Genomic DNA, 13,994 nt, shown 5'->3' with positions numbered 1-13,994 from the left:
CTCCGTCTCAAGAGCTATTCGAAGCTGTGAATGAGTTCTGTATGGGCATAGAACCAAGGACCAATTCAACTGATGCCCCTACTATCTCTAAAAATGAAGGTTGGGACATGAATTATCTTAGCACTATTATAGGGCGATTTCGACGTAAATCGACAGAAGTGAGAGATTCAAAATCTCATTTTCATTCAGCTCATAAGTATCATTCCAGATCTTTGTCTAGAGATTCTAGAAGGTACTGTTCTTCCCGTTGGACAATTTTATTCAATATAAATAATTTATACCTTTTAGTTCAATTTCAAGTGTACGTTCTCGTTCAAGGTCTCCATCGCCAGGATTTAGGTAGATTAATAATTTTTATGAATTTATTTGAGAATTAGGCTCTTGATAACTAATTTAATCGTAATCGGAACAAAATTGTAGCCGGAATCGAAGTCGTGGCCAAAGTCGCAGCAGAAGTCGCAGCCGAAGCCGCAGCCGAGATCGTAATCACAGGCGCAATCGCAGCCGTAGTCGCAGTCGCAGTCGCTATCATAATCGCAATCGTAATCACAGCCGTAGCCGTAGCCATAGCCATAGCCGCAGTCGCAGTCGCAGTCGCAGTCGAGGGCGGAAAAGTAGTAGAGATTATCGGCGTAGTCGGTCACGGGAAATTCGTAATCATCATTCAAATTCGAAATCAAGAGTGCAGCCTAGAGAGCGAGAAACTTATAATCATTCAGCTCGATCCCGCTTCAGCAATGATACTCCTAAGCGTTCAAATGGTGGAGTAAATGAGTATTCGTCAAGACAAGCTCAAGGTGATCACTTCATCCACGAAGATAATATCGGTCACCGTATGCTACAGAAACTAGGGTGGTCAGGCGCTGGAAGTGGACTCGGAAGTTCAACCAGTAGTGGAATACTGGAACCAATTTCTGTAAATCAGGCTCGAGCTGGAGGCCAAAAATATGGCATAGGTAACTTTCAAGATGATGAGGACATATATGAAAGATATAGGAGAACAAAAACTTATACCAATAGGTGATGTTATACTCTTTTTTGTAAATAAAATTTTTTTTCTTTCATTTCTGCTTATAAACAAACCTCAATATACATGCTTAATGTTTATAATTTCAAATCGAAGCAATCAATCAACGTAACAAGCCCACTTGGCAATGTTGGGGCAAATATAAGCACAAACATTGATTGCACCTTTAATATTAGGTTAGATATAATGTTACATAGATCCAATCTATCGTAAGCTAAAGCCTTGACTTTCGTTTATTGCTAGGATCAGTTTGTCTCGTAACTTGGCTCGACCACGGTAACGGTACAGACATAGTTGGTTAAAACATGTATGAGAAATGGGAAGACTTATGAATAATTAGTGAGCGATGTTGAAAAAAGAAATAGTGACGACGTAGAAAACCTACCGTTCGGTATCTTCACCGATACAACTGATTTTGAATGCAAGATTTGCTGTGCCTGTCGCAGGAATTCGATCAGTACCGGTGACAAAAATTAATAGTTTTCGTTGAAGCTGTGGATCCATATTTGCAAATATATCCCAAAAATCTCTATATATCATGGGATACATGGGTAAGGAGAATACCATGAATGTAGTAATAATACATTTAACTTACCTTATGAGCGGTTCTTCAGGCAAGAACCCCTCATACTCAGTAACCGCACGCAATTGCTCAATCTCTAAAGGTTCAGCACTTCCTCGTACTAAAAGCTCAATTTCCTCTGGACGAAAAAGCTGTAATATGATTATATTAATTTAAAACAAAGATAATAGCAAAAATAAAAAATTGTAATTTTACTGATAGTGCATTACCGCCACATATTCGTTGGAAACCCTGTTTGAAGGAATTGAATTGTCGGGAAATAGATCTGTTGAGAATAAATTCAACATAATTATCCACGTATTCTGCAAAAAAAAAGATATTAATTATAAAATTATGGGATATCTTCAAAATTTTACGCCTACCCTTGCGATTTTCATTAGTCACAGGTATATTTTCTCCATTCGGTATAAGGGGGATACGCTGTACTTCTCCAAATGCTTCGTATTCACCTACGAAATCGCGGCAAAATATGGATTCGACATCGCCTTCGAATTCCAGCAAATGCTCTAAACCACGAGCAAAAGCCTTGATTCAAATTATAAGAATTAAGCACAGTAAAGCTTATGGCAGAAATAAAATTTACCGGACGGAATTCTTTTAGATCTTGGAGTCCCACAGGATAGTTGAGCAGTTTCTTATAGCACGCAAGTGGGAGATGGATATCAAGTATGGTAGAATTGTAAATTGCGAGTCCGATCACCACACCGACAAGATAGTATTGCTCATCTGTCTCAAAACTGGCCGGATTGAACCAGCACAATTTTGAATCTTCGTCCCAGGTAAACATACCATACTGAGGCTCGAAAAGCTCTTTTACCAAGAGTAAAAACCATTCTTTGCGGAGACCACCAGCATCTACTCCCTCTTCACCGGTAAATTCAATCCTCAGAGATTTTTTAAGGTCATCCGCATCATGAGATGCAAGCTAATAATTAAGAATAAATGGTATATATAAGAGAATCTCAAGATCATATTCATATTTTCATACCTGATTTAACGAATCTTCGATTAGCCTGTCGCGCCGTACTTGCAGCACAAGGTAAGGAACTATAGCACGTTTTTGGAATATTATCGTAAAAATTGCCTCCTGTTTTAGTTGTTGGTATCAGAAAAGGCAAACATTAAATATAATACGCTAATCTTACTTTGAATTTGTTCTCCATTTGACGTTTTGCATCTATATCCATTATTTGCATCTTTGCGCCCATACTGATTAAGAACGGATACTGGCAAAACGAAAATTTTCCCGAACATATCCTCCACAAATCATAGTCGGCAATCAAGTCGATGTAGTCTACCATTGTGTTATAAAACTCATATAAAGGGAGTTTTGAAGATTGACTGTTAGCGGCAACTAAAAAATAATATTAATTGGAAAATTATACTTAGTATAGTAATTTTAATGGGAATTTCAAAAAAATTTACAAAGTAGTGCCATTACTCTAGCAGCAGATCTTATGCTCCAATCAGACTCATATGAACCAGGATTTGACCGAGTAGAATCGCGCTGTATTTTATCAAGTCGATAGGTTATAAATGAATTTACTAACTCTACCCGTCTACGCAGAATTGATGTGCTTGTTCTTAAGAAAATTTTAAAAAATTAGGTGTAAACCAGTAACAAAATAAAATAAAATAAAATAAAATAAAATAAAATAAAATAAAAAAATAAATACCTAGCAAACCAGTTCACGAAATAGTGGTGTAGTTCGTTAGATAGGCATGAAATTATACCTATAAGACGTTTCAAGATGCCGTGGTGATATTGGGATTCGGGAGTATAATAATATTGTGATAACAGAGGGTTCTAAAGCAAACATTAGTAGATTAACTCATTTCACTAAATAACATCATTATAACATAAGACAATTTGTTTTAATTTACCTCCAGTATAATCATCAAAAATTTGAGGTCTTCCTTGTATTTCATTATCCTATAATATTTCAAATAATTAAAGAGCTCGGAACTTCATATCGTTCTAATAATATCAAGGTGCCATACTTTCCAGGTCTTCGAAGTAATGTATCCGTTGCGGACAGCATGGTTTGGACAATTGAAGTGGGCTAAAGCGAAGAATCACTATAGGTTATATGTTAGGTTCAGATGTCAGTGCAACTTACTGAATCTATGATAATTTTATATGCTTCTCGAACGTGGTCTAAGTCAACACCACAGTTGTCTATAGCTACGGATTGACTCTAGATAATATAATGTGTTAAAACATATTGCGGCTGATTAAAAAATAATTGTGTCCACAAACGTTAGAAAAGCTTTCATTCAGATTAGTCCAGCTTGAGAAAGTATTCATGATTATCCGCTTTAACGCCTCGTATTCAGCGAAAGACTTTTGTGAACTTTTTTCACAAGGCGAATCTTTTTCCTTGGATTTTTGTGAAATCGAGGCAGAAAGAGCGCGCAACCGATTAAGATCAAGAGGTTCTGAATTTTCCACTAGTTATGTATGGGTTAATATAAAATTAGAGTGAAATTGATAATTCTGACAAAAATATACTTCTAATGGGAATTAGATCATTTATAGTATCGCACACAGTGCATCTATAGCAGGAAACTGATTTTGGATATCTCAGTTGACTATCCAAAATTGTAAATCAATAAAGGGAGGAAAAGGAGCAGTGTATGAGTAATTTACCTTGAGCAACACATACAGCGGCCTAGAGTCTAATTTTATAAATTAATATAAAAGTTATAATTGATGTAATAATTATCGTGTAATTCCTATAATTACCATTGGGACTCCGCGAGAACTAAGAGTACGTGATTCGCGGGGTGACTCAACTTGATGCATATGAGTGCCGCTACTACTAGCTCCAGCTTCTGAAAAAGAATGGCGATATGGGAAGCTGGGGTGCAAATCATTTGTGCGATTTCCATCCTGACGTCGATTATCCATTATTTAAGACTCAAAAGAAAGTAAGAATTAATCTAGAAATCTATAACTAAGCGGGAGAATCTGCATGTCAAATCGTAATCAATTTCAAGGCTTTGAAAATGAATTAATCTCTCTTTTGAATCAGAGTCGTATGTAGATATGAATTAACTTCACCATTTCTTAGCCCTACGTAATTTACATAAAAAAACATATTCTTCAGGACTCGTGAAGTTATTGGAATTGAAATACAGGACTATTATTGCGAGATGAAAAAAGGTTACTTGTAAATGCTGTTAATGTTACTGTATGATTTGCACTAACGGTTTGAATATTTATTTCGCAACTTTGAGGTCCAGAGCCTACATTTGTCGCAACGAAATTATAATTGCTTAATCCCAAATGTAATAAATAAATGGATATATTCGTTGACTCAATTAGGATACTATTGTACGATGTGCAGTTTTCTGGCTTTTTCAAAATCCTTTCTACACTCAATCGATCGTATGGATTTCAACGTTATGCATATATAACATGACTTCATTACCCCACTTTCGCAGAAATAATGCATGGATAGTGTCTATTCATATAAATTGACCAGCTCTTCCATGAAAATTATCATGAGTATTCCAGAAATGAGCGTGAAGATTTTTAGCCTTAGGTGTGGTTAGCCTCTGATTTTGCAAGTCTGATCGAAAATTTGAAGCTAGTCATTGTACCAAATAAAATCTTCGATTTTGCAATTCTCACGTGTGAATAATATAAAAATCACGTAAAACATTATTTTATTATATTTTCATACACTCCTTGTTTTAAAAATTAGGCATGACTTCTGTAACATATAATAATTCTACATCATCAAATATATCATCCAATCCATCTGCTTGTGAGATCTCTACCTATGATCCTTCTCCAATCGCCCATGCACCTCTATGGTTACGAGGTTGGGCAAATTCACAAAAACGTTTGAGCGAACTTCGCACAGAGCTTGCAAGTAATCTTCAAGCACCTCATTTACGTATTCTTCGAGTTAGTCAGTTAGATGCAGATCTTTTGGATACTGAATTGTTCTCCTTATTGAAGGAGCAGATGTGGAATATGTTTTCACTTTTTAGAGTAAGAAAAAAAACTTCTAAATTTCTAAATCTTCAATCCTAATTTCTTTATTGATAGCCAAGCCTTAAAGAAAACTATGAGCCCGAACTGGTTGCTCTTCTACAATTAGCATTGTACCGTTTCTCTGTATATGACTCCGGGGCTTCCTATGGATCTATGCTGCAAAATCTTATTTATCGAAATGAGAAAGAGCATTTAGAGAGTCGTAAGATTCACTTCGTCTCATGCTAAACTTGTAATACCCTATTTATGTATATATGTATATTATGTGTGTAGAAGTTACGTCTGCCAAAATATCTCCTTTGACTCATTTCCAGCGGGTTATGTACGGAGTTTTAACGATTGGTGGCCAGTATTTTCATAATCGCATCACTCGCTGGGTGACCTCAAAAGGGTGGAGTGAATGTCCAGATGTATTTATATTTTACTGGCTTCCAAAATAAGTGATTGAATGTTTATCCAGCTTATGTTTTGCAATTATTTTGTGTATAGGGTGACCCTAGAAAACTTTTCTGGAAAATTTTGCAGAGAGCAGAGAATGTTTTCCGAGTTCTTTCACTAATCAATTTTCTTGTCTTTCTTTATAACGGAAAGTAAGTGCGACTACCATATAGAAATTTTGAGAGTCGCTAATTACTAGTGTCTATATAGATTCCGCACTTTGATTGACAGAGTTCTGTCCATGCGACTGGTGTATTCTCAGAGAAACATGACGCGTCAGGTTAGCTTCGAGTTTTTAAATCGTCAACTGGTCTGGCATGCTTTTACCGTGAGTATATTGTCTTGTCTTTTGAAGGATTTAAAATCTAAATTACGCCATTATAATTTTAGGAGTTTTTGCTCTTTATAATGCCGCTAATTAACCTCGAGCGGCTTAAAGTTAAACTTTCGAGACGTGTTTTTCCACGATCTCTTGCTGCAGTTAGCAGGCATACAAATTTACCTGAGCAAATATGTGCTATTTGTCATGAGGAATCTCCCGACCGCGGAGTAAATGAATGTCGTGCGCATAACCCCTATATTACCAACTGTGGGCACATATATTGCTACTGGTGTATTAAGAATAAATTAGCAATCGACGATGAATGGGAGTGTCGGCGTTGTGGGAAACCAGTTTCAATGATAAATAGGGTATTATATAAATCAGAGGATAACAGCGATTGAGAGATAGCTTAGCAAATTTTAAGAATTAATTGGTTTTACCCCATCGTCTGAAGGAATTTTGTAATTTAATGGAGGATTATTTCGATATAATACTGTCGTTTATCGTTCCTGCCTCATTATAGCTCAATTAACTCATATTGCTATTTTCACTTGTGGGATGATATCTAAGCTATCAAAATTATGTGATTGCATCACTGATTTAAAGGAACAAAAAATGTATAATGAGCATACATAAAATATTTTGTTACTCTGTTATACACACTTTACAGTGAATTTTGGATATCTAATAAACAATCGAATTGAAATATATTTAGAATATTTGTGAAAATCAAAAGAGGATACACAAATATCATCTATTTTATTAGTGGATATTACGCTAATTTATCCATCGCCTCTATCAATTTCTCATGCTTGAAATCCTGAGGTCTTTCATGGAATTCACGCAAGAGATTTAGCTTCTCTTCGCCTCCAGTGATGTAAAACTGCTGTAAGGCATAAACCAGATATCTTGCTGAGTCGGAGCTAAGGATGCGAGGTTCGTTTATCTCACCACGCATTAGCACAATGCCTTTTGATTTCATTAGCTCTGTATAGTGTGTAAGGGTAAGGTGGGGGCGCGCATTTTCACCATGTGTTTTATATTCTATAAGAGAAGTGAACGAACATTGGTGATACTGGAATTGGAGCAGATAAAATTCGATCCCTTGATCTTGTGGTAGCGGAAGCAGGAACATTGGATATTGCTTTGACCGTGAATAAAGTGTTTCGTAAGTCTCTGCTGGAATAACACTCGTGAGTCCATCTTTCTCCTTGTGATATTCGATCCAAATATTAGAAATGGTGTCTGGGTCTTCTTTATCAATCAAATCTAGTTTAAGAATTTGATCAAGGCTCTGTAAAGTTGTATTTAGATTAATTATTCAATAAAAAAAATTAGAGAAAATAAAATGGTAATTACTTGGTCTTTCCGAGCTTGAGAGGTTGCGTTTTGGAGTTTCTTCGCCTCTAAATTCACGTTGCCATTTGGGTTTCTTGCAACTTCTGCGGAGCCTGCACGTGCTGAAAGTCTCGCAAATTCTTCAGCTGTTTTCTGAATCTCCCGCTGCTTCGCGATAGTTTTCTGCTTCAATTCTTCAACCGATTTGCAACCCTCTCTTGAAATATATAGCCATTTTAGTCAATTACTTAAGTATATATTCTTGGAAATATTATATCACCTCTCCGCCTTTATTTTAAGTTTGTCAGCATATTTCAATTGATAATTTATCGTTGCATTCCGAGTGTCCGTTGCAGGAGCAAATCTTGCTATTGTTAAAACATGATTAGCTTTTTAAAATAATGGCAAAATGAAATCAAATGTTTATACTTGAAGTAACAGTCGCAAAAGACGATCGCTGCGATTTGGCTACTCTTTCTTTCCATAAAGCTCCAAATATTTGAGTTAGTGAACGCCCGTCAGACATCGCGATCCGGTGCGTTATTCGGTGCATTGTTTCCACTATATAAGTTGACACGCTCACTAATCCAAGAAGAGAGCCTTGTTTTGTTTAAAGAAATAGAGGTCAGAACTTCGACCTACCAATTTAGAATATTTAAACAGATTGATTATGCCTTGCACACAATAAAAATGATTGGCCAAGGGGAAAGAGTCTACTTCAAATTTAAACGATCCAAACAGTAATAGAAAAATAAATTGAAGCTTCATTTTATAGTGCTTATAGAACGATAAGTATTATAGGATGGCATTCAAAGGAAAGGTTTAGTATTACGATGGTTTTTCATAATTGTAGGATATTAATTTATGTTATATTGTACTATTAACTATTAACAGATTATTAATTCAACGATTATACGGGATGTATCACATTCTACTCGATCCAGTTCTATTACATACAATTATAGTGCTAAGATTCATAAGCTGAATGCATTCAGCTAGGCTTTAAACATGTATAACCGTAGGCCACCCCAATTCTGTACCCACTATGGTCTAATTTATATTGAGAGTTTGGAAAATATTCGCAAAGAATTAAAAGCTAACTGTCTATTATTGCAGTACAATGTTATTTTGGAGAACTTCTAACTTTATTCGCGATCATTAGATCAAATAAATAGTTTCGGTATTAAATACATAAGAGAATCAACAGCCAACATTGACTTAATATCTAAAATATCGATTAGACTTCCGAAATCGGTCGCCAGCACACATTTGCACCTTTAAACACATGGTCGTTTTCAATGAAAAGATCACGTTGTGTAAAGCCAACGGTAATATGGGGCCAAAACGCCTAGTAATGATAAATACTTAAATGCCAGTAAGAAAATACAAGTTCACAATATAATTACCTCGGGATCGAAAAGAGCTCCCTCGCCCCCTTTCTTTATGTATAATTGGAAGACTTCCTTACGTATCTCAATAAGCCCAGGAGATTTGACGATAATTTGATAGACAATATCCTGGTTGTTATAATAAGTTAGTAACAGTCCCCTGTGTGAAATAAAAAATGTCTAGTTACCTCCCCTTCTTTAGTCAATAGCTTAATACGACCTAAGCATAGGATCTCGAAATTTTGCTTTTGAATCTCAAGTTGCTCCGCAATTCCATTTATTTCTTCAATAGTTAGATTGGTTTTAGCCAATACGTTATCGAATTCGGGCGGGGTAATAACCGTAATATGAGCCTCGCCTCTTGAAATGAGCGGTTGTGCTGTTGAGTTGAGTTGATCAAAAACCGGTTTAATGTAGGAAAAATTAATATTTTGACCGAGCCAGCTACCGAAAGGCGAGTTTATATCGGCATGAGGGAGGAAAGGAACCTCAGCTGTTTCATGGATTTGTGTGGGTATGGAAATGGCAGGACCTTGTAATATAATTCCAAGGTGAGATTGGAAGTTTTCAGTTGGCGCAGCAAATAAAGTTTTGGCAAAAGTAGCTACAGCTAGGAGGCCATAGAGAGCATACATGATGCTTGGAGATGGTATCTAGGATAGGAACTTATATCTTACAGGTATAAGGGGGCCCAAAAAAAATTAGATTAGCAGAACACAATTGAATTCTCGCTTTGTTCTGATTTTATTACAATAATTCGAGAAATAGCCTCTCTCCGACTCCCAGTCATAACATGCATATTCAGCACGTTGTATATACTTAAAAATTCATCTAATAAATGTGGCACAATTTATCTTTTTCGCGTTTTTTCTCTTGACGCGGGATAATTCAAATTGATTTTAAATTTCAAAATCATGAGCAAATCGCGAGCAAAGAAAGAGGCCAAGCCAAAGGAATTGATATCACCCCAGGAGTTTTTCGGTGGTGACAAAGGAAAAAAGGGTCGTAAAACAAATCCCTTACAAGAAAGCATGGATCTGGAGGCGGATCAAGATACTGTGCCCTCACCTGACGCCTTCGAGGATAATGACGATGACTATTTCGAAGAGACAAGCGATATTAAGAAAGCTACTAAATCAAAAGGATCTGGTACAAAGAAACGTTCTGCTAAAGCAACTAGTTCGAATCCACAAAAGAAAATTAAGACGGATAGTTTGGATAATCAATCCAATAGACGTGAGGAGGCAACGGAAAAGGATTTAGATGAAGACAATGCGCAAGAAAAGGATGGAAAGAAAAAATCCACGTATGGGTTTACATTAACTTTTGGTTTTATTGATATTTATTTTGTTTTCCATTTTTTTCAGATTCTTCATGTTTAAAAATCGAGCTCCACCTGAAGCACTGGGCTCGAAGGAGATTCCAGTGGGTGCACCCAATTGCCTGAAGGTATTGTTTATTAGAGAGTTTTTGATAAGTACTTACTGAATTTTTATAAGGGGTTAACATTTGTGTTTACCGGAGAGTTGAGTTCAATCACCCGTGAAGATGCAGCTGATCTTGTGAAACGTTATGGAGGGTAAGTAATACCGTACTTCAATAAGTATTTATGTCTAGTAATATATCTTTCTTGAAGTCGCGTCACTGGCCAGCCAAGTAGCAAGACATCTTATGTGGTTATAGGCCGAGATGCTGGTCCTAAAAAATTGGAAGTAATTAAGGCGAAGAAGCTGAAAACATTGGATGAAGATGGATTTTTCGAACTTGTCCGTACATCAAGTGCTAAATCTGAAGAAACTGTTGAAACCACCCAACCTAAGCAAACCAAAAAGACAAAGGCGGAAAAACTTGATCAGACCTTTCTCCCTGCCTCAACAAGTGAAGAAGCAACTCGGTAATTCTTGTTATTTGATTATAATCGTCTTTAAATTGAATACTATAATTTTTTTTCAGTCTTGGCATTTTTGAACTCTGGACCGATAAATATCGTCCGCAAAAACTACAAGAATTGTGTGGAAACAAAGGACTCATTGAGAAGTTATCTTATTGGTTACAAGACTGGTGAGTATTTTTAGTGCGCTCATATTTTGCACTATTTATTTATTTGAATTTTGATATGTGTTCTAAATTTTACTTTTATTAGGCAAGAGAGCTATAGCAATGGCTTCAAAACTGATGGCAGATCTACCTGGAGTAAAAATAAAGCAGTTTTGATATCTGGACCACCTGGAATTGGCAAAACCACAGCTGCGCATTTGGTATCCCGGCTGAATGGGTATGAGATAATAGAACTCAATGCTAGCGACACTAGAAATAAGAAAAGTTTAGAGGTATCTCTATTCTATATACTCTAATTAATAATGAGAGACTTACCTTTGTCCTAGAATACTGTGAAAGAATTGATCGACAACCGAATTGTAACAGAATTCTATTCAGCTCCAAAAAGTAGCACTGAGAAAGGGGTATTTATTAAAACTTTGTGATTGATAGTTGAACCTTTATTTTACTTATTGGCTTTTATGCCCAGAAAAAGGCGATTGAAACTTCTCAGACAAACAAGAATCATGTTCTGATAATGGATGAAGTGGATGGGATGTCTGCAGGGGACCGTGGTGGAATAGCTCAGCTTAACCAGTTCATCAAAAAAACAAAGGTAAACTTGTTCTTTATAGCATCTTATATCTTGTATGAACTATTTATTTTATTTTATTTAGATCCCCATTATATGCATTTGTAATGACAGGCAATCCCCGAAAATCCGTACGTTAGCCAACAGCTGCGGTGATGTGCGTTTTCACAGGTGTTATGACTTTGTTCACGGATCCTATTTTCACATATTAATTTAAGATTATATTTTAGGCCAATGGCGAATCAAATTCGCTCGAGAATTATGATGATTGCAACTCGCGAGGGACTTAAAATCGATGCGAATGCAGTTGATCAACTCGCTGCATCAACACAGTCCGATATCCGCCAGATGATTAATTTACTTTCTGCTTATCGGCTTGACGCTAAATCGATGAATTATGACGAGTCAAAATCCTTGTATATGTTATTATATACTCGATCTTTCTGGTAAAATTTTGACATAATTGTTTGCTTTGATTACGCTTAGTGGCAAATCTGCGGAGAAGTACACACAACTTGATATCTTCAAAATTGCCAACGGTCTTCTTTCTCAGTCTGTGGCTAGGGATATGACCTTTGCTGATAAACTTGACCTCTACTTCCATGATTATAGCCTTGCTCCCCTAATGATTCAAGTAAATATTTTTATAACAATTATGGTCTGCTTTTATTTCATATTTTCTGTGTAATTTAGGAGAATTATATTAAAATGCATCCTGCTAGAGCAGCGGAGTTTGTCACCGGAAATCATCCTAAGAAAATGGAACTATCCGTTTTGGAGTTATTGAGTAGGGCAGCAGACTCGATATCTGATGCTGATAATATTGACCGTTTGATGCGAGGGTATGGTTATTATATAGGGCCTTGAATTGTTATATTATATATAGGATTTACGATCTATAAATAGTTCTGAGCAGCATTGGTCGCTGATGCCTGTGCATGCTTATTTTTCTTGTGTACGACCTTCTTATTTTGCTGCTGGCGGGGGAGGCGGCAGATACGACTTCCCAGGGTAAACACATATCCAAGTTAATTTATATATAAGTGAGATTTTGAACTCATTATTTATTTAACAGTTGGTTAGGCAAGAACTCTAAAGCCCAAAAATATCTTCGTCTTCTCCAGCACATTCAAGCCCATATGAGGGTGCGTATATCCGGAGATAAGAATGAATTGCGTCAATCCTATATCCCGATGATGCTAGCGCCATTGACTACCCCTTTAATTCGTGATGGAGAGGTACGTAGTCATATTTTATCATTGTATCAGTATTAAATTTTCCTATATCTATTAGACTGGTGCTGACGAGGTTATTAAAATGATGGATGAATATTATCTAAGCAAAGAGGATTGGGATTCGATAATGGAACTTCACATGATGGGGGAGGGTGTTCTAAAAAAGATACCATCAAAGGCAAAGACGGCATTTACGCGAAGGTTTCTAATTATATTTTTCTTTTTATAATTTTTCACTAATGATAATCTGCTCTTTATGTATCAGGTACAACAAAATGGCTCATCCCACAATTCTTCAAGAAGCGACTGCCATTGCTAAAGATAAAAAAGTGTCCCTTGTTCCAGATATGGAAGAAGCCTTTGTTGATGATGAGGAGCTAATAGCAAGTGAGGCAGAAGAAGAAGAGGAGGAAGGCGATAAAAATAAGCTTGAAACAAGCGACGATATTAAGTTTGTTGGTACTAAGACGAAGGGAAAACCACAAAATAACAAGGCAAAGGCTAGCAGGTCCCGGAAGTAAAATTGGATTGTGAACTGGAGGGAGAACATAAAGAGACCATTTTCATTATCTTTATATTCATATTGTACCCGGTGAAAATCTTTGAACTAAAGGCCCTAGCGTAAGCTATTAGTAAAAAATGAAAAAGTTTATTTACGACTCGAATACAAATTTATATTGCTGTGGAGGTGCCTTGTAAAAACAGGATCCGGCTAGAGCCCTTGATGCATCATCTAATACTGGTGGTAAAATAAACTATGCTGGATAAACATTAACAAATTAATCAAATGGAAAATTAATGTAAAATAACTAGTATTAGGCAATAAAGTAATAAATCTTATTAGATAATAACTTGCGCTTCAATTATGTCATTATTAAATTTGTGGCTGGGGAATTTCAGAGAGCTCAGACAAATCTTGAGAAATTTTCATCTAGCTCGGTTTTCAAAAAAATTGTTGCGGCGCAACAAAATCGGTGATAATATTCTTTTCCACGCTTTTTTTTCCAGGCAATTTGTCTCTTCCTCTT

General features: G+C 36.2%; 6 protein-coding genes across 6 annotated transcripts; 2 read left to right on the top strand and 4 right to left on the bottom strand.

Moving 5' to 3' along the window:
- Window positions 1–362: 362 nt before the first annotated feature.
- Window positions 363–1,095, bottom strand: VTP21DRAFT_3053 (uncharacterized protein; the record flags this gene model as incomplete). The annotated part of the gene is made up of 3 exons (XM_069393314.1): window positions 363–689; window positions 843–932; window positions 1,084–1,095. The coding sequence occupies 3 exons, from the start codon at window positions 1,093–1,095 to the stop codon at window positions 363–365; spliced, it is 429 nt and encodes a 142-aa protein (XP_069249663.1).
- A 136-nt stretch (window positions 1,096–1,231) lies between these two features.
- Window positions 1,232–4,521, bottom strand: VTP21DRAFT_3052 (uncharacterized protein; the record flags this gene model as incomplete). The annotated part of the gene is made up of 17 exons (XM_069393313.1): window positions 1,232–1,352; window positions 1,413–1,556; window positions 1,623–1,741; window positions 1,806–1,912; window positions 1,973–2,135; window positions 2,194–2,535; window positions 2,599–2,697; window positions 2,756–2,964; window positions 3,036–3,193; window positions 3,287–3,417; window positions 3,495–3,543; window positions 3,612–3,673; window positions 3,731–3,808; window positions 3,871–4,061; window positions 4,123–4,202; window positions 4,261–4,289; window positions 4,357–4,521. The coding sequence occupies 17 exons, from the start codon at window positions 4,519–4,521 to the stop codon at window positions 1,232–1,234; spliced, it is 2,247 nt and encodes a 748-aa protein (XP_069249662.1).
- Window positions 4,522–5,322: 801 nt separating this feature from the next.
- VTP21DRAFT_3051 (uncharacterized protein) lies at window positions 5,323–6,777 on the top strand (the record flags this gene model as incomplete). Its single annotated transcript, XM_069393312.1, has 6 exons — window positions 5,323–5,613; window positions 5,671–5,818; window positions 5,890–6,026; window positions 6,106–6,206; window positions 6,265–6,382; window positions 6,445–6,777. The coding sequence occupies 6 exons, from the start codon at window positions 5,323–5,325 to the stop codon at window positions 6,775–6,777; spliced, it is 1,128 nt and encodes a 375-aa protein (XP_069249661.1).
- Window positions 6,778–7,148: 371 nt separating this feature from the next.
- On the bottom strand, window positions 7,149–8,267 carry VTP21DRAFT_3050 (uncharacterized protein; the record flags this gene model as incomplete). Its single annotated transcript, XM_069393311.1, has 4 exons — window positions 7,149–7,670; window positions 7,736–7,931; window positions 7,995–8,082; window positions 8,144–8,267. The coding sequence occupies 4 exons, from the start codon at window positions 8,265–8,267 to the stop codon at window positions 7,149–7,151; spliced, it is 930 nt and encodes a 309-aa protein (XP_069249660.1).
- Window positions 8,268–8,951: 684 nt separating this feature from the next.
- Window positions 8,952–9,737, bottom strand: VTP21DRAFT_3049 (uncharacterized protein; the record flags this gene model as incomplete). The annotated part of the gene is made up of 3 exons (XM_069393309.1): window positions 8,952–9,062; window positions 9,121–9,231; window positions 9,291–9,737. The coding sequence occupies 3 exons, from the start codon at window positions 9,735–9,737 to the stop codon at window positions 8,952–8,954; spliced, it is 669 nt and encodes a 222-aa protein (XP_069249659.1).
- A 279-nt stretch (window positions 9,738–10,016) lies between these two features.
- VTP21DRAFT_3048 (uncharacterized protein) lies at window positions 10,017–13,487 on the top strand (the record flags this gene model as incomplete). Its single annotated transcript, XM_069393308.1, has 16 exons — window positions 10,017–10,408; window positions 10,470–10,551; window positions 10,602–10,681; window positions 10,739–10,996; window positions 11,056–11,163; window positions 11,246–11,432; window positions 11,487–11,564; window positions 11,630–11,755; window positions 11,817–11,902; window positions 11,962–12,147; window positions 12,218–12,365; window positions 12,425–12,573; window positions 12,638–12,742; window positions 12,807–12,969; window positions 13,025–13,167; window positions 13,232–13,487. 16 exons carry the CDS (start codon window positions 10,017–10,019, stop codon window positions 13,485–13,487), a joined length of 2,547 nt encoding a protein of 848 aa, XP_069249658.1.
- Window positions 13,488–13,994: the final 507 nt, after the last annotated feature.

Source organism: Calcarisporiella thermophila (genome assembly GCF_041956535.1).
Source record: "Calcarisporiella thermophila strain CBS 279.70 unplaced genomic scaffold VTP21scaffold_16, whole genome shotgun sequence".
In the NCBI taxonomy this organism is placed as follows: domain Eukaryota; kingdom Fungi; phylum Calcarisporiellomycota; class Calcarisporiellomycetes; order Calcarisporiellales; family Calcarisporiellaceae; genus Calcarisporiella; species Calcarisporiella thermophila.
Note: the sequence above shows the minus strand (reverse complement) of the source record. Positions and strands in the feature narration are given on the sequence as shown.